This window comes from Petaurus breviceps, unplaced genomic scaffold (assembly GCF_028583685.1).
Source record: "Petaurus breviceps papuanus isolate PSGF00001 unplaced genomic scaffold, PetGlider_PUasm1.0 89393, whole genome shotgun sequence".
Lineage (NCBI taxonomy): Eukaryota > Metazoa > Chordata > Mammalia > Diprotodontia > Petauridae > Petaurus > Petaurus breviceps.
This window is the reverse complement of record NW_027187046.1, coordinates 46,164-69,929: the sequence shown is the minus strand read 5'-3', so window position 1 is coordinate 69,929 and position 23,766 is coordinate 46,164. Positions and strand designations below refer to the sequence as shown.

At 35.4% G+C, this 23,766-nt stretch overlaps 1 protein-coding gene across 2 annotated transcripts in view; it reads right to left on the bottom strand.

The window, feature by feature from the left end:
- Window positions 1–23,766, bottom strand: part of LOC138176453 (mitogen-activated protein kinase kinase kinase kinase 3) — a 118,046-nt gene that overhangs the window by 86,176 nt on the left and 8,104 nt on the right. For both annotated transcript variants that reach the window (XM_069107237.1, XM_069107238.1), the window contains exons 2-10: window positions 15,189–15,253; window positions 12,466–12,521; window positions 11,868–11,915; window positions 10,406–10,448; window positions 8,076–8,148; window positions 5,986–6,117; window positions 5,694–5,756; window positions 5,527–5,608; window positions 5,322–5,432 (exon numbers count right to left, since the gene is read on the bottom strand). In XM_069107237.1, the coding sequence (XP_068963338.1) occupies window positions 5,322–5,432; window positions 5,527–5,608; window positions 5,694–5,756; window positions 5,986–6,117; window positions 8,076–8,148; window positions 10,406–10,448; window positions 11,868–11,915; window positions 12,466–12,521; window positions 15,189–15,253 (673 nt within the window). The remainder of the gene's footprint in view (window positions 1–5,321; window positions 5,433–5,526; window positions 5,609–5,693; window positions 5,757–5,985; window positions 6,118–8,075; window positions 8,149–10,405; window positions 10,449–11,867; window positions 11,916–12,465; window positions 12,522–15,188; window positions 15,254–23,766) is intronic.

Genomic DNA, 23,766 nt, shown 5'->3' with positions numbered 1-23,766 from the left:
TGGATAGGATGGATGTTTACAGATAAATAAAGGACACATACAGAATGAATAGTAGTCTTTTTTTGGTGGGGCTAACAAGAGTAATCAGCATAGGCCTCTAGAAGGAAGTGCACTGAGTATGCTTTGAAAACAGCTAGGCAGGTAGAGGTGAGCAGGGAGATCATTTCAGCCTGTACCCAGGGAGAGCCTCTGGAGACAGAATGCCATGTACAAGAAGCATCAGGTAAGCTAGTCTGGCTAGAAGAGAGTCTGTGTGTAAGTCTTGAATCATAGCATTTATGTATATTTATCTATAATAAAATCTCTAACATTCCTTCCAGCTTGAAATCTATATGACCTTATGATCCTGTGAAATTCACAAGGAACTGACAACTGCTCACGTTTAACATGGAGTTCCCAATGGATACAGAATAAAATGAAAACAGACCACTTATCAAAGAGAATACAGAACTTGCAACTTATCACATGGGCAAAAAAGTTCAACCTCCTAAGGAATCAAAGAAATGAAATTTTAAATAAATGAAGTAGCACATACAATCACCAAACAAAACTGGCAATGGCAGTTGGCCTCACCTACCTCCCAGAGTTGTGAGGATCAAATGAGAAAATAACTGTAAAGTACTTCCTACAGAGTCTGGCATACAGTAAGTGCTATATAAATATTTATTGTTATTAAATTACCAAAAGGATAACTGTATAGATTGTATAAAATAACAATAAAATTCAAAGGGTGACATAAGGGTTACAGAATATGAGGGGAAAGGGGCAGTACTACAATCAATTTATATTGTAAAAGAATTATTAAAACTGGCATTAGTCTATAGAAAGAAATGTATATCAGTGGAATAGATTAGAAAAGAAGCATACTTATTCAGGAGTCTAGTGTGTGTTTTATAAACCTAAGCAAACTACTAGGGAAAGAATTCTTTATTCAAACAGAGCTTGAGAGAACTGGAAGGATTTTCAGTATTTTATGCTAAACGTATAATTTCCAAATGCATAATAAATATAAAAAATTACATCTCAAAGAAGATAAAGAAGGATTGAAGGCTATATTTATCATACATGGATAAGGACACACTTATAATCTGCTGTGGGATGGAGAATATGATAAAAGACAAGAAGCAATGCCAATTAATTTATAATATAGTCTATTATTTAAAAGAATCTTATATTTGTGCTTTTGCATAAATAAAATCAATGGACCTATGATATATATAGTCACAAAAAATCTTCGAATTAAGCATCTCTAATAAGCATGTTAAAAATAAAAATAATCAGAGAAACACATATGAGCACACCTCTGAGGTATCACTGATCCAATAAAAATAGCAAAGACTGTAAAAGATGGAAAAATTAAACACTGGTGAAACTATGGGAAAACAGTTAAACCAATTCAATCCTCACTGAGTTATCCAACCATTATGGAAAGTCATTTGATTTATGTAAGAAAATGTAAAAAATTTTCCTATCCTTTGACTCAGGGAGTCCACTGCTGGGATTATGATCCAGCAAAGTTATTTGATGAAGCAAAGACCCATCAGTACCAAAGTATTTATAGCAGAGTGATCTGAAATAGCAGACACTTGGAAAACATGGCAAACTAAACTGACTTCCTTTTTTGACATAATTACTAAGCACCAGTGTAGATGAGGGGAATAATATGGATGTAGTTTATAGTACATTTTACCAAAGATTTGGATAATGTGTTTCATATGATTCTAGTGGAGAATAGTGAGAATAGACAGTAATACAATGATATGAATTCAGAACTGGTTAGATGGCTAGACTCAAAGAAAAGTTGTTAATGTTCAATGTCTATGTGACATAAGGAACCCAGTGGAATATTACAGAGATATGTGAGCTTGGTCCTGTGATGTTTACATTTTTATCAATGCCTTGGATAAAGGTACAGATGTGATGCTCACCAAATTTGCAGATGACATCAAGCTGGGAAAGACAGCTTACTCAGTTTACAGTCAGGATCCCAAAGAATCATAACAGTTTAGAGTATCAAGATGAGCCCACTAAGATAATATTTTATAGGGACAAATGGAAAATTTTGATCTGGGGAACAAAAAAACCAACTCCACAAGTATAAGATGGGGGGAGGGGAGTGGCACATGGATAGATAGAGGGTGTTCTGAAAAAGGGCTCTGTTAAAAGAGGTGTGCATAACTGTTAGGAATAGGAATGTGAAGGTCTCATTATAATCTGCCCTTTTCTTGTCAGACTTCATCTGGCAGTTTGTGTTAATAACTGGGTAACATGGTTTAAAGACTTGATAAGATGGAGAGCATCCAGAAGGGTCACCAGGATGGTGAAGGGACTTGAGTTCATGTCATATGGAAATCAGTTGAAAGAACTGGGATTAGCTTGGAGAAAAGCCTGTGGAAAGGGAGAAGCATTATAATTCTCTTCAAGTTTCTGAAGGGTTGTTATGTGAAGGAGGAATTAGACTTGTTCTATTTGCCCCAGAGGATGAAACCAAGAGCAATGGGTACAAGGTGCAAAGAGTCCAATTCAGGCTCAATTTCAGGCAAAACTCTCAATGAGAACTATCCCAAGTGGAATGGGATGCTTTGGAGAGGTAGTAAATTCCCTCTATTTGGAGATTTTTAAGCACAGACTGGATGACTATGTTATAGCGACAGTCACTTTGGCACAGGGAATAGATCAGATGGACACTATGGTTCAGTGGTGGTATGTGCCAGTCACTATCCCAAGTGCTGAAGACAAAAAAAGATAAAAACACAACAATTCTTCCTCAAGTAGTTTATAATTCACTGGAGGAGACAAGATGTTTATATAAAAACATACAAAATATAAGGCAATTTTTGGTGGCAGGTGAGGTGGAAGGGGAGATAAGAGGGAAGTGGTACCTAGAACACAGTAGTGGGGAATGATAGAGTTAAGTATTTATATAGCATATACTCAGTGCTAGGCACTATGCTGATTAATTAAGCATTTTACAAATATCTCATTTGATCCTTATGACAATCCTGAGAAGTGCTGTTATCCCCATTTTATAGCTGAGGACAACAAGGCAAACCAAGGCTAACTGACTTGCCCAGGTACACACAGCTAATAAGTATCTATAGCCAAATCTGAATCTTGGGTGTTTCTGACTCCAGGCCACCTAGCTACTTAAAGACCTACAGTGTAAGGAGCTTAATTAGCTTATTGACTGAGGTGAAAATGACAAGATATGGCAAATGAGTGGACCTGTTAAGTAAAAGAAAATGTGAAGTTGAATATAAAACCAAGGTTGTGAATTTGGGTGACTGGAATGCCCTCAAACCAAATAGTTAAGTTTAGAAGAGGGCTGGGATATGGATCACACTGACATAGTTTAATAATTTTATCTCTAAGTTTATTCTTTGCAAATCCACTGCCAAAACAGAGAACAAAAGAGCTGAAAGGGCCCCTTAGTCAGAAAATATGACTTCCTGGATAAGTGGAAAGAGAATAAAGTCATAGGCAATTTTGTTTTAGAATAGAAATTTGCTTGTAACATCTTATAGAGAACAGAAGATAAGTTTCAGTAGAAACACTTTATAATATAGTTTGAATAAGGACCAGCACTTTACCCACTGTACTACCTAGCTGCCCAAGCTGTGATAAAGAAAGCTATTTTCCCTCAAGCACATTTTGGTTCTTAAGCATTATCTCACAGCTATCATCTGCTGTTTACAAATAAAATTCCACATTCATAAGAACACAAAATAATTTCTACCCTCACTAAGGAAGTTTTAAGTATGCTTCTTATGTCATAGAAATCTGCTAAATTCAATTTACTTCTCTCCTATGTTAAAAACTAGACCTTAAAACTAATCAAGAGAAGAACTAAATAGTAAAAATGGAAGATCCCAATGAAGGACAGTATAGTAGATTACTGTGGAGAGGGCTCTATGTATACCTTATAAAACACAGTTCCTCTCCCAACAAGGTCATCTCGAGGTCAAGCATACTGCCCCCCCCCCCCAGCCCCCATATCTGTGTTAATCTTAGGATGACAATTTGAAAGGATAGGGAAGGGGCACCTGGTCCAGTTGCCTCTTTTTATTTCTCTGAAGATTAAGGCTCAGAGAGGCTCACTGACTTGCCCAAAGTTACACTGGTGGTAAGCATCAAAGCCAGCACTGGATCCCAGGTCCTCAAAATCTAAACAGAACACTTTTTTCCTCTAGACTCCACTGTCTACAAGGAATAAAACAACTCATTTGCACTCTGGAGAACTAGGGAAGTCTTGCTGTGGCTTTCATTATCAAAAACTGAATTTCCTCTAGCAAGGCCAATGAAGCCACTGGCTTCCTTTAGTTTACTGCTGCTTAAAACAGATACCTGAGGCATAGCTGTGTATTAACTACTGTGGCTGATAACTATTGTAACCTGGGTCATGATAGGGGAACAGTACAGTGTTACTGTTACTGGGAGTGTTAGCTGTGAAACCTCCCGTAATCTCTGAACTTGTTCTCCAACACACGGACCAAATGGGTCAACCACATTCTGCAAAAGCCCCTGGATCTTCTGGAGCTCTTCTATATGAAGCAGTGAGTTTTAGTTACTGTTCCCCCCAGCCAAATAAATGTAGCTTTCAAAGAGCTTTAATAAGAAGTAGGCTGAAAACAGGAGGATGGAACTCTTTTTACAAAATAATGGGAATCCATTCTATTTCCAAGTCTGGCAGGGGCACACGTTATTCTGCTCCTTTTTTTAAAGAGAAGATTTCTAATTTGCTTCCTTCATGTAAATCATTATGCTATCAAAAAATAACGATTCTACAGGATCATCATAGACTTACTAATGAATCTTACTGGTAAACAAGTATAACTGTCTCATTTTACAGTTGAGGAAACTGAAGTTCATTAAGGTTAAGAGACTTGTCCAAAGGGGGTAATTTTAGCAAAGTCCGAATTTGAACCTGGGACTTCCAGTCTAAATACAGTGCTTTTTAACCTTTTCTGCATTGACTCTCACTATGCTTCCTCCTAGAGAAGTAATATTAATGGGTCAGCAAGCATTCCCTAAGAGGAATTTATTTAAACTAAATCCTACAACTGATACCATCTTTTTATTCACTGTTTTATTTCTAGAGTTCCTTGATAACTTCAACCTAATTCTGAATAAGCATATAAAATATTACCTACCAATAAACAAACATCAGAGTTGATTACAACTATCAATTGTAGATACGAATAAACATTTTAAAATGTCAACAATTTTTAATGGAGAAAAAAAAATATGTTATCTTCCCTTTTGGGGAGAGGTGGGATGAGAAAGAGACAATGAAAACTCAGTGCGCAGTGGAGCGGTCTTACCTCAGGATCATCATCATCAAAATCATGGTAAGTGGTATGATCTGGATTATTCACTTTGTCCAAAAGCTCAATAGCCAAAGATCGGGTTAAAGGTTGTGTGACAAAGGGGTGCTATGGGATAAGAGGAAATAGGAAATAAAGTATATTAAAAAGGTAACTGGATGACTTTTTACTTAAAGACAGAAATATTCAGAAAACAAAATACCTGCAGTAATTTTTCAGCAGTTGGCCTTTTTTTTGGATTTTTGGTAAGTGCCATTTTCACAAAATGATGAAAACTATTTGACCTAACAAATTAAACAATAATAATATGAGCATTAATACATAGTTAAGGCACTTAAACGTTTAAGTAAATATCAAGAAAATACTTACCATTTCATTTTGTCTTTTAACTTCGGTGGTTGAAAGTTGCTCTTTGTCATTAAGAACAATGCTCTAAAAATCAATAATAAGTTGTTAACCAATGATTTTAATTATTTTAAATAAATTTCACATTGTTAAATGAATTTGCTATCAAAATTTCAGTTATGATTATTTATAGTTTAGGAAGACCAAGATAAGAAAATTCCCTGTGGATTATACTTTTGCAAAATTCTTATTTAAGCATCTGATTTTATGTAAAAATTCATGTCCCCTCTTTTTTAAAAAAAGAAGCACAACTAACCTCATTGGATGCAAATCAAACATGGGAGGCTGGAGTTCCGCGAGCTCTATCGCAGTTATCCCCACGGCCCAAAGGTCACACAGCTGATTGTATCCACCCTTCCTTTCAACTGCAGCCACTTCAGGAGCCATCCTGAGGAGCATATCACAGTAAACATTTACTTCATGTTTTCCTCCACAGACAAAAAACCACTTAAGATCTTTAGAAAGCTTTTTTGCCCTTAATTTGATATGCTTTGTTTTATAGATCTAATTTCTATATATACAAAGTACCCAAAGGTGTACCAAATCTTTTTAAAACTTGTTTTTCTCTGCTCTAGTATTTTCCTTTAATGTTGTTTAAACTGGTTGGCTTAGACAATGGGAGTTCTAGGGTTGAGCCCTGATGACCACTCAATCTGAATGATGCCCAAATCAAGGTCTTGCTAAGTCAGTTTAAAGAAAAATTTACTCATGCTAGCTGTTTGGCATCGGGACAACCCACAGGTGAAAGACTAAATTTTTCATTATAACAGTTAGAACTGTTAACATGTGGACACAGTCCAACAGACACTGATTCATAATTAGGATAAAGATCACCTGCATACTTTGCAAAAAAATCCATCCCCCCCCTCCCCCGCTTTGAAAACCCAGATGTTGACACTTCCCTCTCTGGTAAATGGATTAGGTATGGATTTATGTAACGGCTGGACAGTTTGGAAGCCTGTCTGCTGAAATGTTCTTGTAACTTATGCTTGTAACCTCTGTATACTCTGAAGTTCGGGGTGCTGACCTTTTTCCCCTGAACTAGGTAAACGATATATGTTTGACTGATTAAAGCAAGACTGTTAATCCATTTTGAGTTGCTTTCCTTTAGCAAAGCAGATCTAAGAACCTGTGTTAGCAGCCACCCTGGGGATGCTGGGGTGCTTGCTGCTACAGGACACAAGAATTGAAAAGATTTTAATTTATTATTTAACTGGAGAGACATAATACGAGGATTTATCACACCCCTCACCCCCCATGATGATATAACGTAATGAATGCCAAATGATGATGGCATGGGACCTTTACAAACAATACCTCCCTTAACCTTTACAAGATTCTTGTGAAGTCAGAATTAAAATTATCATTTTCATTTTACAGATGACAAAAGGAGCTTAAACAGATGAAGTCAGTTGCCCATAATCCTACAATTGCAAGTATCTGAGTGGACACTTGACTTTGGGTCTCTCTTGATTCCAAGTCCAATGCCGCTTTGATGGCCCCACTTGGCCTCTCTGAGATGTACAGACATTAAGTCCTATAAGAGCTTAGGGAAGAGAGGATGGTAGGAGGGACTAATGACCCTGGGAATGGTTTCTGGCAGAGATGGGACCTTATAAAAACAGTGAGACTTAAGCAGAACACATAAGGCAGGGCAAGAGGGCATGGGAAAAGAGAGTTCTTTAAAGGAAGGCCCAGAGAAAGGAAGGCATTCTGAGAACAATGAGCAGGCTACTTTTGTTAAAGAAGATAATTCTTAGATGAGAATAGTGGAGGATAAAGGCTGGAAAGGCAAACATGGACCAAATTCTTTAAAGCAATGCTAAGGAAGTTAGTATTTATTTCATCAGAAAATAGAATGTCATTCAGAAGAAAGATTATAACTGGGCATAATGGTAAAAAGTGGATAGAGAGACTAGTTGGATTACTGTAATAGCGATCACATAGGTGTGACATGATGGGGGCCCAGAGTTAACCAGTAATATACATGAGATTGGAAAGGAAATGCCAGATGAGAAATTATCATTATGGAGTTTTGCTGGAATACTTCCAGTGACAGAAACATGTTCCTATAGTTCCCTCTTATACATTAATAAAACTCTATTCCCTATATTTGTCAATTGTAGGTAGTATTTCTGTCTTATATCACTAACATAGTATTTCTGCTTCACATGCTTTTGAAAAAAAAAAGCCAAATTTGTTTTTTTCCCCTTGATTTAACTATCTTTTTGATCTGTTCCTAGAAATTCTGAATAACCAGGTTTTTTTTTGATCCAGCAGGAAAATGTTTTGTAAACCAAACTCATGTTTAACTTTAATATTCAAATTCAATTAAAACAAAATTACCAATATGGTGTGCCAATGAAAGACTTCCGTTTGGCAATTGTAGCTGTTATCTGTGCAGATACTCCAAAATCAGCTATTTTTAAAAAGGGAGGAAGATTGTTAATAAATGGAATCGTTTTCACAAGGAAAAATTTTTTAATCTAAATAGAAAAAAAGATTTTAAAGCATACTTTTTTATTAAACAGACACCTAGTAGAAAGGCTAAACTGTTATTTATGATCTGTGCTACTTAAGTAAATACTATAGAACATCAAATCTATACATAATATTCTGTCCTCTAATCCCATATGAATTACATTTCTATGAAGGTTGACTTCAAAATGATATCAAAGGGAATTCCACATGCAAAAGGAAAAAGAGAGTTGGGAGATATCTTATGGTGTATTATTCTATTAGACTGTTACTAAAAAAAAATTCTTTATAGAATTTTTAGTAGCAATTAAAGATTTCTACTTAAAAAGATCAGGGAATTCTGGAAACACAGGGACCTTAAAAGGTTATATATAAGTCCCCTTTTTCCCATTCCTCCCTAGTTTAGGCAGAACAAATAAGTTACATGTTGATCCATTTTATAAAAATAAGATGTTCAAGGAGAGTAGAAAATCTCACATTATAACCCATAACTATTATCAGGCATTATATGAGATTTTATTTTTCAGACTATAATCTTGAGTTCTAGATTACTACTGGGTTATTTCTATATAGAATAGGACTGAACCAAAATTAAATGTAACATTTTGCCATGATCCATCAGGTTCATCATTCATATAAATTAGAATCATAATAAAATGTGTTCATTACTAACTAATCACAACAATAAAATAAGTATCTCTAAACCAATTAATGAGTTGGCTAAATATTATCTGAACATTTTCTTTGCCCTATTTGTACTTGTAAGTACATATACATCTTTTTTTTTTTTTTAAGCAATTGGGGTTAAGTAACTTGCTCAAGGTTACACGGCCAGTTATTTCTGGATGTGGTGCTGAGTATCTGAACCCGGATTTGATCCAGGTCATCCCGACACTGGAGCCGGTGCTCTTACTCGCTGAGCCACCTGGCCACCCCTAGGCAACTGGGGTTAAGTAACTTGCTCAAGGTTACACGGCCAGGTGTTTCTGGGTGGGTGCTAAGTGTCTGAGCCCGGGATTCGATCTCCAGGTCTTCTCAACACTGGAGCCGGTGCTCTTACTCGCTGTGCTACCTGGCCGCCCCGAGTACATATATATATCTTATGTGTAATAAAGATATCTGATTTACTATTAATTTTTTAATCATGTAGTTATTATATTGAGAAATTATTTTCTGTCAGAGGCTTGTAGATGGTGGTATTCGGATTGTTAATTCCCTGATATAATTACAGTTTGAGCAAATGAAAGTCATGAAATAACCATTTTAGATGAATTTTTAAACTAAGTTAACACAATCAATGTACAAATAATATTTCTATATAGACTGAATCCCTAATCCAGCAAAAAGTGTGAATCAGGAAAACCTGGCAGAGGTGGGACCTAACAAATCTTCCTCAAGACACTTCTAACTGCATCTATGGACAAATCCCTTAAACTCTTGGTGCCTCAGTTTCCTAATCTGTAAAATGAAGAGCTGGACTAGATGGTTGCTAAGGTCCTTTTCAGCTCTAACTCTATGAAATAAATCCTAACTATCTGCTGAGTACATACCTTTTGGCATCATGCTCTAAATATGCCTCGATATTAGCACTTCACTTATGTCTGTGTACACATATATAAAGACCTTTACACTTTTCAAAGCATTTTCACATATAATATCTAAACAGATCCTCAAAACAATCTGGAAAGGTAGGTAGGGTGATATTATACACATCTGAAAGATGAATAGGCAATGAGAGCTTAAGCTGATTTGCCTTAGTGTCCAAAGAATCCAGTATTATTTCATATATTTTTTTATTTCTACTACATTTCTCAAATTCTTAAGTTTGAATGGAAGTTTAATACCCTTTTTTTCTTATCAAACATTAGTATATTTGATGTAGAAAATGAAATTAGTTGTTTGAAGCTTAGTAAAAGCACAAGAGGTTTAAATAAACTTTTCCTCTCCCCACATATTTTCTTTACTGATTGGTATATGGGCTAAAGAACTTCCATAGTAGAAAATTATTGTAATTAAATTAGCAAAACACTATCATTTATGAGACATGGAAATAGCATCATTATTAGGTAAAATGGGCTTTTACTAATTTGACTAATATTAAATACTGTTTTACATGTTTAAAAAAAATCCAATCTTACAAGAAACCCATTATATTTTGATACAGAATACATAAATGCACAAAATTTCAAATTACTTACCTAATTTCACATGGCCATTATCTGTTAATAGAATATTTGCTCCCTTCAAAGTGAGAAAACGTTAGTTAAAATTATGCAACTTGTACTCACTTTATTAACAAATGTCCTTACTAGTGGTTAAAAAAATTTTTTTTAGTATTTAAAATGCTGACATGTAACAGTCTCCAAAAAATTTGTTTACATTTTTAATTACACAGAATTCATTAATCTATTAATCAGGAAGTTTATAGCCAAATTTACCATTTGCCTTTCATATGTTCTCATTATTTTGAGATTCTACTTTCTTCAGCACTTTAAAAAACTGATTAGTATATGTTAATATTCAAGTGTTGTTTTTTTAAACTGTCATTTTTCTATTAATGAAATTCTTCCACTAATACATTAATGGAACAGAATGTGAATCATTCATAACTTGAACTCACCTTCCTCCTTAGGAAAGTAACCCAAATAAAATGTGTCTACTTGATGAAGCCTCAGCTAGAAGATACCTTAAGCAATGGGTACCAAGGGCACATCGTTAGCCCTGTTGACATGATTCTCTAGCACCTTTGTAACTTTGGCTACTTGAGCTAGGTGAGGATGAAGAACACTATTTTTTAATGAGTGTTAATGAGTCATAGGCAGCTATTTTGTGAGATCTGCATAAAACTTGTTAGCAGTAAGGAGAGAAAAGAGTTAGAGATAGAAGGAAAAATAAAAACAACAAAAAAAGAAAGATTCTCTCAACAGGATTCTTTCCATTGAGGGCCCATTGGTTGCCAGTACAGACCTAAGAATCCTATTCAATTCAAAATATTTTATTAAGCACCTACTATATGTCAGGCACTCTGTCAGAATTAGGGAAAAGGAAAAAGCAAGAAAGAGAAAAGGAAAAGAAACCAAGAAAATAATGAGAGAAAAAAACCCATAAATGATGAGGGGAAAAGATATGTCAGGAGGTGTAGTGAGAGTAGAAATTCTCTGAGAAGTCACAGAATAGCAGCCAGCCAGACCACAAAGGCAGGGTGATTAAAGGGCAGTTTGTCATTTATCTGGTCAAGTGAAAGCCATTAGAAAATGGTCATTTGGGTAGTTCTCAAATTACTCATTTTGATGTTCTATCAGCATTATTTCTTTAATGTATTAAGGGCTTTCTTTAATGTAAAGATATAAAAGCTTTGGGAAGGCCTATTTTTAAGAAGGATATGAGAATCTTAGAGACTATGAAACAAAACTAACTCAGAGACTACTTATCAGAAGAAAGTATAGACAAATTCAACCAGAGCACCATCATTAATAATTTGCTTAAGTGCTAGATGCAACCCAAATATTTTTACAAAATATTTTTACCAGCAACATTTCATTTGTAATGGAAAAAAAAAACAGGAAAATAAAGACAACTCTGCATAACAACAGTTTTACCAAGAAAAAGAAAAACATTTTAATAGAGGACTGAAAGAAAATTATAATGAAACACACATACCTTTATATCTCTGTGCATTTTTCCTTTACTGTGTAGATAATATAAACCCTGAAAGTTCAAAGAAAAAGAGACATATCAGAAATCAAATCTTATACTTAGAATATGAGTATTATATTTATGTTAAAATTTAGGTAAAATCTACAATTTGCTTTAAAATAAAAGCAGAATCAAAGAAATGTAAATTCAAATATCAAGAGTACTAACAAATATTCACATACCAGACAGAGATATAATAACCAAGTGAGCAAATTCTGAAAATAGTTGAGAAACATAACACATAGTACTGATATATCATTTCCCACTATGGTAATTCAAGTTTCTTACTTGAACACCAAAGAAAGGTAGGGTAAATACAGTAAGTATAATAATACAAACACTGTTTCAAGGGTCCTGAAGATTGTGGTTCTAGTTACATTTGAATTTTTAAATCTTTTATTTGAAAAATGGATCCTCCCTCACAAAGGGCACATCCAAGTGTACTATTAAAAACCAGGTGTTTTGCTAAGCTGCTAAACCCCAACCTTATAGTCAGATGAATCAAATTCCACTCATTTTTGTACAAAAAGAGAGAATTCTTTAAAATCAATATTTCAACTACCTGTAGTGTTTCTCTGCTAACATATGCAATCTGCTGTTCTGATAGAGGTCCAGTCACTGAAATGGTGGAAAAAAAGTGTCAAAGTCTTACAAGTTTCAATCTATAAACAATCAAATCATACATGATAGCCACCTATCTTTTCAAGATTCCCAGTTTTATAGTCTATTGGTAAGGTGCTTTTTTTTCCCTTTTTTCCAGTTTGCTTCTTTTAAATATGGAATAGAGGGTTGTATATTGAGATGGGAATTGGAGGAGTTTTTAATCAATTTAGCATTTGGAGCAAATGAGAGGTAGCTATAAGAGAGATTAATTCCTTGACCTGAATGAATTCCTAATGATAGAGCTGGTCTGTAAATAACCATCCAACATCCATCTAAATTGCAAAATGTTACAAAATTTTAAGTAAGGTTACTTGTAGTATTTCAGTTCAGTGAAAGAAAACTATCTACTGCATTTAATCCATTCAGAATAGGAGAGGATTTATAAGCTTGAAAATAATCTACATTAATTTCCATGGATTTAGAACCACCCAGATTTGAAGCTTTGAAAATGGGCCCCTTGACATACTAGGTAGAGGGAAATACTCAGCATTTTTGATATGATGAGAGTTTTTGTTGGTCTAACACTTGCTCATACTAAGTTAATAATCCTCAATATTTGTTGACATTTTGGATCATTCTGGTATGCTCAGGTAAATATTACAAAATACACCTTAATAAAGACTGCAGCTATTAAGCCAAGAGATTTAACGAAGGGCACATTTTACTGAAAGTAGTACAGATTCTAGCAAATCGTCTGATTTTGTTCTTTAGGTTCCTGATTATCTCGTATCCCCCAACCTGTTTATTTCATAATGCGGTTCCGAATACACCCTTTACTCTCTCTGTCCTTCCAAATATTAACCATCTGTGAAAGCCTAGCCTAAGTTGTACCCCTCAACAAAGCCTTCTAAGAAGAACCTGTGACATGGTACCACACTCATCTTGACACTTTCTTATTTCATTTATGTTAAGTGTAAATTCAAAAGCTACTATGCCCATGTATTGCCTACTACGTACAACTACTGTACAAGATGTTTGGAAAATATAGAGGCAAATAAGAAATGCATTCAATGTATAACCTAGAAGAGAAAATAAGGCAAGTACACAAACAGCTGTAATATAAAGCAGAAATACAGTATATGAAAGGTGCTGAGTAGTAGGAGAAATCCAAGGAACAAATCACTTCCAAACTGAGGGGGCTGGGGAAGATTTCCTGAAGCATAGGATATGATATCTGAGTTGGGTCTTAAAAGACGGGTAGGGTTTCAAGAGGCAAGGATGATGGAAGGAGAAAGTAAGTGTGTGTATGTGTGTGCGTGCATGCACATACAGAATACTTTAAACACAGATGTCGCAAAAGCAAAAGGGACAGGCCAGTATGAGTTACATTTACAGATCAGTGACTACTTGAATTTGACTTAAATTTATAATTTAGAGTACTTAAAAGGAAATAATGATATAAAGCTGAAAAGGTGGATTGTAGGGCCTTGAATTCTAAGCCAATGAGTATGAATGAACTTCACTCTTATAGGCAACCAAGAGTCCCTTAATATTTTTGAGTACAGTGACATAATCATACCTCTGCATTAAGAATATTAATAAAGCAGTAGGGTAGATCATTTGGAAGAAGACAAAATGGCAAGGTATGTGTTGGGGGTGGGGGAGATTTAGAATGGTGAGGAAGGTACTCTAACAGCCAAAGTGAAAGGTAAGGAAGGGCTGGACTGGTGTGTTGGTGTAAATGAGAGGTACTTTTGAGATAAAAAGGGCAAAGATTGATAATGCATTTGGGGGAGAGCCTATGAGAAGAAGAACCAAAGATCACACTGAGACTTTGAGACAATGATTAGGAGAACAGTTACTAATAAAAGAAATAAGGGAAGATATTCAGGGGAAGTATGATAAATTTCATTTTGGACATGCTGTGTTGAAGATGCTAGTAGGACATCCAGGTACAGATTATAGTAGAAAAGGGTGGAAAGAAAGATCCTGTTTCCTGCCTAGTTGCAGTTTCCTAAATAAATCATTATCCACAGACCTTACCCTTCTTGGAATACGCACTGATGGTGATCTTTTATTTATATAATATTTTACAAAGTTATTTCTTTATGACAGCCCTGGAGAGTTAACTAAAATGAGCATTATTATTCAAACAGTACAGATGAGGAAACTGAGACACAAGGATGAAACAGTTTGCTAAAAGTTAGCTAGTAAGTGGTGGAGCTAGAATTGAAATTCGGGTTTTCTGTGTCCCAGTGCTCTTTCTATTATACTGTACTACCATTCAAGGTGGCAAAAAGAGCTATCTTTAAACTGTCCCTGTCAAAATCAGAAGCGGAGACAATCCCCCAAACTTTGTATTCCACACTTTTAAATAGATGTCCTCCCTTTGAAGCCAGGGCAAAGCTGCCTTGTAGAGAAGGAAGAGAATAAATGCTTAGAATCCCATTATTTGTCCAGACACTCTGAAGTACTATATGTGACATGACAATTCAGAGATTTGCATTTATTGTGCCCTCATATAAAGGATCTATATTGTTCATCTACAAACTATTCACATATGTTTAAATATTAACCTATGAGAAACATAATGCAACTTTTTCTTTCCAAATTACTTTCATCTCAATGACACTGTCAATAAAAGTCTATTTTTCTTTTATAAAAATACAAATTTTGACTTACCATGATATATGTCCTGCAAAGAACCACCTCCACAAAACTCCATGCAAATCCATAGTTTATCTCGCCTATCAATAAAAAAGATGCATTTATAATTTTCTCATGGTTACATTTACCTACATAAGTTAACAGATGTCTTAATCATAGTATAATAAAATGAAATCCATATTAAAAATTTCATTTAATCTCTGGGAGCTAATGATTTACTTGTAATAATGTGTCTTTAACTCAAACAAGAAAATAATTTCACTATGGTTAAATCAATTTTTAAAAGGAAAAAAATCTAAAACAAAACTTTATAATAAGCCAAACGAAAATATTTTCTTGCTTTCTATAATCACCCTAATGTGCTATCTTTGACTTAATATTGACCTAGAAGGAAACATTTGAAGCAATTATGATAGATTCTCATTAGGTTCTCTAAGAAAATGGAGATCCCCCTTTCATTATTCAAATTTTAAATACACTCTACTTACCCATTTGTCTGATCTCAATTTCAAGATTCTAAAATAAATATTTCTGCAAAAGCAACATTGTAAGGTTGTAGTTTGGGCCCATTGTAGCTTTATCCACATAAACTTTATCCATGGAAGGAGCATCCTAATCAACAATATTATAGATCTTTGAAATACTAGAGTGACCATCATTGTAAGGAAGATATAAATAATGGTGATGAAAAAGCCTGCCATCTCTGGGAGCAAACTCATCAAGTAAGAATGCAGAAAATGGAAAAAAAAAAGGCTTCATCTGGTAGACTTAAACTAAAATAATAAATAATGAGCCAGCAACACTCAAAATACCTCTCAGAAACAGTGTTGTTTAAAATTTTACTATTTGTTTGGATGCTTCTAAGCAAAATTTCTAAGCTCAGTTCCATTCTTACCCAAAGTTATGGCAAGAGTATAAATAGGAAATTTACTAGCAAAGATTTACTAAAGAATTGTAGCATACACATATGTATAACACATCCTTTTTTGAATGAGGTCAACAAAAAGAGCTAGACAGTTCCATAAAGTACTATGTTAGAATTCCTAAGTCTGCATTTCAGGAAACCAGTGCCCAGGTAAGTTATTAGTAGACAACTGGCTGATTTCTAGTCTAAAACTTGTTCAAACACATAATGTATTACACTTTGCTTTGCAGCCATCACCTCTAGGTAATATCAATTAGCTTTTCCTTGTTTTTAACATTAACAAATATGAATAGCAAACAAAAAATACAAATGTTCAAAACAAAGAACAAAAATGAGGGCTACAAATGAAAGTGTGAATTTCTCTTACATGCAATTTATTTCAGTGTCTCCTAAAATTCCCATATTTCTTGTTTTATTTGATCTTCTTTTCTCTTATATGTCACTCTACCCCCACCCCCCAATAAGAGGCCTCCCTTGTAAAAATAAATATAGTGAAATAAAACAAATCAATACATTTGACATGCCTAAAAATGTATGTCTCCTTCCATATCTCTAATTCATCATTTCTGCAAAGAGGCAGAATATAAATTTTATTATCAGCAATCACTGTGTCAATCAGAGCCACTGAAGTCTAACAATGTTGTTTTCCTTTACATTACTGTGATCATTATGAAAATTGTTCTTCTAGTTATTTTGCTCTATATCAGTTCCCAAATCTTCCCCAAGTCTTTCTGAATTCTTCATATTTGCCACTTTAAAAAAAAATTATTTTATTTTCAATTTATGGAACAAAATAAGCATTTCCATAACACAGTATAATAAAAGATGAGTACCCATGAAACTACAAATCTTTTATGTACAACTTGCTATTCCTTTTAAATATATAATAAAATTGTCATGTAAATTTCTTTTTCCCCTTTTTTTTCTTTCCTCCCCCACCCCACCTTAAGGATGGTTAACATTAGACACAAATAGAGGAGTGTGTGCACACATACAATTATTCTATACTTATGTCTATTTATCAGTTCTTTCTCTGGATGAAGATAGTATCTTTCTTCATATGTCCTTTGCTATTAATCTGGGTAATTTTTAATAGTCAAAATGACTTATTTGTTCAAAGTCATTCTGAAAATAACATTGCTATCTCTATATGCAATGTTTTCTTGGTTCATCTCATTTTGCTCTTCATTATTTCATGCAAGTCTTATCATGTTTTTCTAAGATCACTGAGCTCATTATTTCTTATAGCTCAGTAGTATTCCATCAAAATCACATAGCACAACTTTTTCAGGTGTCCCCCAAATGATGGGCATCCCTGCAATTTCCAGTTCTTTGCTACCTCAAAGAGTTGCTATAAACATTTTAGAGTATATAGTTTCTTTTCCTTTATCCCTAATCATTTGTGTAAACAGGCCTAGAAGTGTCATTGCTGGGTTAAAGGGTATAGACATGTTTAATAATTCTTTGGGCATAATTCCAGATTGTTCTCCAAAGTGGTCAGATCAGTTCACAATTTCACCAACAATGAATCTGTCCCAATTTTTCCACATTCCCTCCACTTTTGAGCACAAACATTACACTATATTCATATACCATAACTTCTTTAGACATTTCTCAACTAATGGCCACACATTTTGTCTCCCATTCTTTGCCAGCATAACAAGAGTTGCTATCAATCTTTTTGTTATATAGGTCCTTTCCCTCTTTGAGCGCTTTGGGGTATATACCTAGTAGCAGGTATAGATGAGGTCAAAAAGAATATGTTTTTTTAGCAACTTAGAGTGTTAATTCAAAATCATGTTGTAGCACGGTTGGAACAGTTAGAAGCTCAGCTAACAATGCATTAGTGACCAGTCCTACAGATATTCTAATATTTGCTTTTTTCTTCTTTTGTTATCATTGCCAATTTGATAGACATTGACATTGTCCATTTTGCTTATTATAATGATCATTGCCTCTCTTATTTAATAAAGAATTATTCCCCCAGCCATAGTAGTGAAACATGATCTCTTACACTTTCCTCCATTAAATAAACATGTAACCTTTTATATTTAGAATGGTGATACCCTCAGCAGTATTAGGGAAATTCCAAAGTAGAGAGCCTGTCAGGAGAAAAAATAATCGGTTCCATTTTGAACATGTTTAGTTTGGTACAATAGTTTGTTTATAGTACAATAATACTATAAACCTTTTCCTTTCTCACTCCTTCCATCTTCTTGTACTCATTGAATGATGATTCTCTGATTTATTTATTTAGCCCTAGCCACCTCTGAATCTCTATACTCATATCTCCAACTGCTTATTAGACATCTTAATAATTTGGACCTTAGCAAGGTATATGGGATAAGCCCTAGAGTAAACCTAATTTCTGGCAGAGTGCTTTCAAATTTAATTCTTACCCCAACAGTTGGCATCCTTGGGTTTCTAAATATTACACTATATTCAACTGACTCTTTGTTTACTTAGGATGTCCAATGATTAACTTTTCTATTTTTTAAACATTTCTCTTGAGATTCATTCTTGATCTTTTGTTTCTACTGATATATTAATAATCACTTGATACTTTAACTAATATAGTACAAAATCTGCAGATCAGTTTCAAAGGTTATGGTGTTTGAGAGCTGAAAATGACTTGGGAGGTAATTTAGTCCAACTTAAACACAAAAGGAACCCCACTATAACATAGCTGACAACTGGTGCCCAGTTTCCCAAGAGGGGAAGGGAAACCCATATCCTCTCCAGGCAGGCAACATCTTTTTCAGGTGAATTCTAAATGATGGGAAGTTTTTCCTCATATTTTGAGTCTGAATTTTTAACTACCATCCAATGCTCCTGCTTCTGCTTTTTGGAGTCAAGCAAAACAAGTCTAATTATGTCTCTCCATGTGACAACCCTTCAAATACTTGAAGCCAGCTGTTATATTCCTCCCAAGTCTTCACTTCCTCAGGTTAAACATGACTAGCTCCAAATGATTTTCATTTTAAAGAATCCAAGGCCTTTCATTATTACCTTGGTTGCCCTTCTCTGGACATTCATGGGCTTACTGATGTCCTTCTTAAGTGATACCGCACAGAACAAAATGCAAAACTCTAGATGAAATATAACAAGGCAGGGGTGGCTAGGTGGCGCAGTGAGTAAGACCACCGGTCCCGGAGTCAGGAGGACCCAGGATCGGTTCCGGCCTCAGATACTTAACACCCACACCCACACCTACAAAACTGGCCGTGTAACCTTGGGCAAGTTACTTAACCCCAATTGCTTAAAAAAATATATATATATTTAACAAGGCAAACTACAACAGTACCATAAACCTTTTCCTTTCTCACCCCTTCCATCTTCTTGTACTCATTGAATGATGATTCTCAGATCCATTTATCTAGCCCTAGACATGTCTGAATCTCTGTAATCAAATCCCCAATTGCTTATTAGACATCTTAATAACAATGGATCTTCCACAGATACCCAACTCAACATGTTCAAAATGAAACCCATTATTTTTTCTCCTGACAGGCTCTCTACTTTGGCATTTCCCTAATACTGCTGAGGGTACCACCATTCTCCTGGACACCCAGGCACAAAAGCTAGGCATCATCTTTTATTCCTTTTTTTATCCCCCATATCCAATCTGTTCCCAAGTCTTGTCAATTTGGCCTTCATAACATTCCTTAATATGCCTTCTTCTCTCTTCCCTGGTGCAGGCCTTCATCACCTCACGCTTGGAATATTGCAATAGCCTGCAGATGAGTCAGCCTGTGCCAAGTTTCTCCCCACTCCAACTGATTTTCCATTCAGCTGTCAAGTTGATCTTCTTAAGATGCATATCTGACTGTTATTCCCCAATTACATAAATTCCATGGGTCCCCTTTCACTTTCAGGTTCAAATATAAAATTTTCTATTTGGCATTTTAAGCTCTTCACAACTTGGACCACTCCTCAATAGTATTCCTCAAACTCTGCCCCCCTTCACATCCTTTGTGATTTAGTGATGCTAACCACCTCTTGCTGTTCCTCATACAAGACACTCCAATCCACAGACTGAACACGTACACTGGCTGTCCTCATGCTTGGAATACTCTTTTCATCTCTACCTCCTAGCTTCTTTGAGGACTCAGTTAAAATCCTGCCTTCTACAAAAAGTCTTGCATGATGCTCCTTAATTCTAGTGTCATCCTTGTATGATTAACTCCAGTCTATCCTGTATTTATCTTCTTTATACATAAATGTTTGCATGTTGCCTCCCCTATGAGACTATGAGCTCCCTGAGAGCAGGGGCAACCTTTTGCCTCTCTTTGTAACTACAATACTTAGCACATGCTAATAAATGCTTCTTAACTCACTCACTAAGACTTCACTGTCTTTTGATGAAACAATATTCAGGACAACCATTCCAGAGTTGGTTGCACTTTCAGGCATACTTCTCCCCCCACCTCTGCAGTTCATTAGTTATGGTGGCTTCTTTCTTACTGTTCCTTACATAAAACCTTCCATCTCTCGACTTGATGCATTTTCATTGACTGTTCCCCATGCATGTGATTTTCTTCCTCATCCTCTCTGCTTCTTGGCTTCCCTCAATTCTCAACCAATATCCCACCTTCTATAAGAAGACTTTCCCAGGGGTGGCTAGGTGGTGCAGTGAATAGAGCACTGGCCCAGGAGTTCAAATTTGTCCTCAGACACTTAACTCTTACTAGCCATGTGACCTTTGGGCAAGTCTCTTAACCCCAACTCCCCTGTATTCCCCCATACAAAAAAAAAAAAGAAAAGACTTTCCCAATCCCCCTTAATGCCGGTGCATCCTCTCTTGTGATTATCTCCATCTTTCCTTAATATATGTTGTTTGTATATAGCTATTTGCCTGTTGTCTTCCCCTTGGGAAAAGGGACTGTTTTTTGCCTGGCACTAAATAAATGTTTACTGACTTCACTATTACACCTGAACTTCTGAAGCTATGCTGCTTCTCTTAATAGAGTCCAAGTTTGCATTAGTTTTCTGGGCTACAGCATCACACTGCTAATTCACATAAAGCTATATAGTTCACTAAAACTGCCAGATTTTTTTTCTTCTAAATAACTGGTGTCTCTCCATGCCTTCTCCATCTTAAACTTGCAAAGCTGATTTTTGTGTACAAGTCCAAGATTCTACATTTCTTCTACTAAATTTCATCTTATTAGGTTCACCCCAGTGTTCTAATCTGTCAAGATCTTTTTAGTCATTCACTGTGTTAGCTACCCCTCCAAGCTGGTGTCATCAAAAAATTGGATGAGCATAACATCTCTACTTTACTTAAGTCATTAATAAAAATGATAAATTGCAAGGGACCATGCTCAGGTTCTTGGGGTATTCCACTGAAGACCTTCTGTCACACTGACACTGAACCATTAATCAATGTTCTTTGAGTCTGGCCATTCAACCAATTTCAGATCCATATGATTAAATTTATTATCTATAACATAATTTTCCATCTTCTCTTCAAGAAAACTAATTTAAGAAAATGTTATCCTGAGTATTGCTTTCATCTAGTTTCCCCTACTATTTAAGTGATCCTGTCAAAAAAAAAAAAGGAAGTAAAGTTGGTTTCCCATTACCCATTCTTTTTTTTTTCCTTTTTTTGGGGGGGGGGGGAGGCAGGACAATTGGGGTGACTTGCCCATGGTCACACAGCTAGTAAGTTTCAATTAACAATTAAGTGTCTGAGGCTAGATTTGAACTCAGTTCTTCCTGACTCCAGGGCTGGTGCTCTATTCACTGTACTACCCATGCTGGCTCTTTTCAATCATTAGTTTTCTTTATGCCTTTTTGTCAAACATTTTCTTAATTATTTGTTGTATAATTTCCCTAGAGATCAAAGTCAAATACACTGGCCTCTAATCTGTAAACTCCATTCCCATCCTATTTTTAAAAATCAGGTCAATCTATCAAAAACCATTTATTAAGAGTCTACTATGTGCCAGTCACTCTGCTAAGCATTGGGGACACCAAAAAACACAAGAGGCCCTGACTGTAAGGAACTCACATCCTAATAGGGAAGACAACAAACAAATACATACAAATGGGATAAATAGGAAATAATCAAGAGCAAAGGCACCATAATTAAGAGGAATAGTGAAAGGACTTCTGTAGAAGACAGAATTTAGTTGGGACTTGAAGGAAGACAGGGAGATAAGTAGGTAGAGTGGAGGAAGGAGAGAATTCCAGACATAGGGGATGGTCAGAGAAAATGTTCAGAGCTAAGAAATGGAGTGTTTTGTTTGTAGAACAGCTAGGAGGTCACTAGAAAGGTAGGAGGGGCAATCCTCCTACCCTATGAAGGGCTTCGAACACCAAGCAAAAGTCAACATTTTTCGTTTTCTAAACTCATCTGATCTGGCTCGGTAATCAATCACACCTGCTATCCTTTTCAGAACTAAAGGAGGCCATTTACATGCTTGAAGGGCAGCAAATCACCTTACTTTTCTTGGGCATCACTTCCCTTCGTCATTTTTGTTTTGTCATTTCTCATATAAAGTATCATCTACTTTGGAAGAGAAAGGAGCAACAAAATCAGAATTGAGTGGCTCAGCCTTCACTGTGGTGTCAAGGCAAAGGCCTTATTTATTCCTTCTTTGATCTTACCTTTTCTCTTTCAAAATGTTTTTCAATGAACAAAAATTGGTTTTCTCTCACCCCTCTTTATGCTCTTACCCCACCCTCCACAGTGGGACAGGAAGAAAAAGAAAAACAAAACATTTGTTATCAATATGCATAATCAAGCAAAACAAATATCCACTTTGGCTATGTATTTTTTTTTTAAAGTCTCATTCTGCATATTAGTCCATGACTTGTCAGGAGGTAGGTAACATGCTTCATCACTGGTCCCCTGGAATTATGTCTGGTCATTGAGTTGATCACATTTCTTACAGCTTCCAAAGTTATTTATTTTTAAAGTTGTTACTGGATAGGCTATACTCCTGCTTCTGCTCACTTCATTAATTCACACAAGACTTCTAAGTTATTTCTAAAATTGTCCCCTTTCATCATTTTTTATGGTCCATTAGTATTCCATAACATTCCTACATCACAATTTGTTTAGTCATTTCCCTATTGATGGTAACTCTCTCCCCTTTAGTTTCTAGTTTTCTGCTACTACAAAAAGAACTTCTATAAATATCTTCGTACAAGTCCCTTTTCCTGCTTTCTTTGATCTCTTTGGGCTTATAGGTATACTAGTGGTATTATTAAGGCAAAGGTACAGTTTAGTGACATTTGTGACATATTTCAAACTGTTTCCAGTATGGCAAGACTGGTTCACAACTCCATCAATGGTACGTTAGTATATTTAATTTCCCGTAGCCTCTTTAACACTTGTCATTTTCCTCTTTTGACATCTTGTCAACCAATCTAAGGGTTGTGAGAGAAAACCTCAGTGTGGTTTTAATGGAAATGAGACTTAGAAAAATTTACTTGAAAGATTTTTCCCAGTTACCTATTTTCAATTTTAACTGCATTCGTTTCTTTGTATAAAAACTTCAACTTTAATGTTCAAAGTACGTTTTCATTTAGAGTTTATCTTGGTATATGATATGAGATGCTATTCTCAACCTAGCTTCCTAGGTTTCCCAGAAATTTTTGTGAAATAATAAATTATGAGCCTAGCTAGCGGAGTCTTTGGGTTTAAAGATTACGATGCAA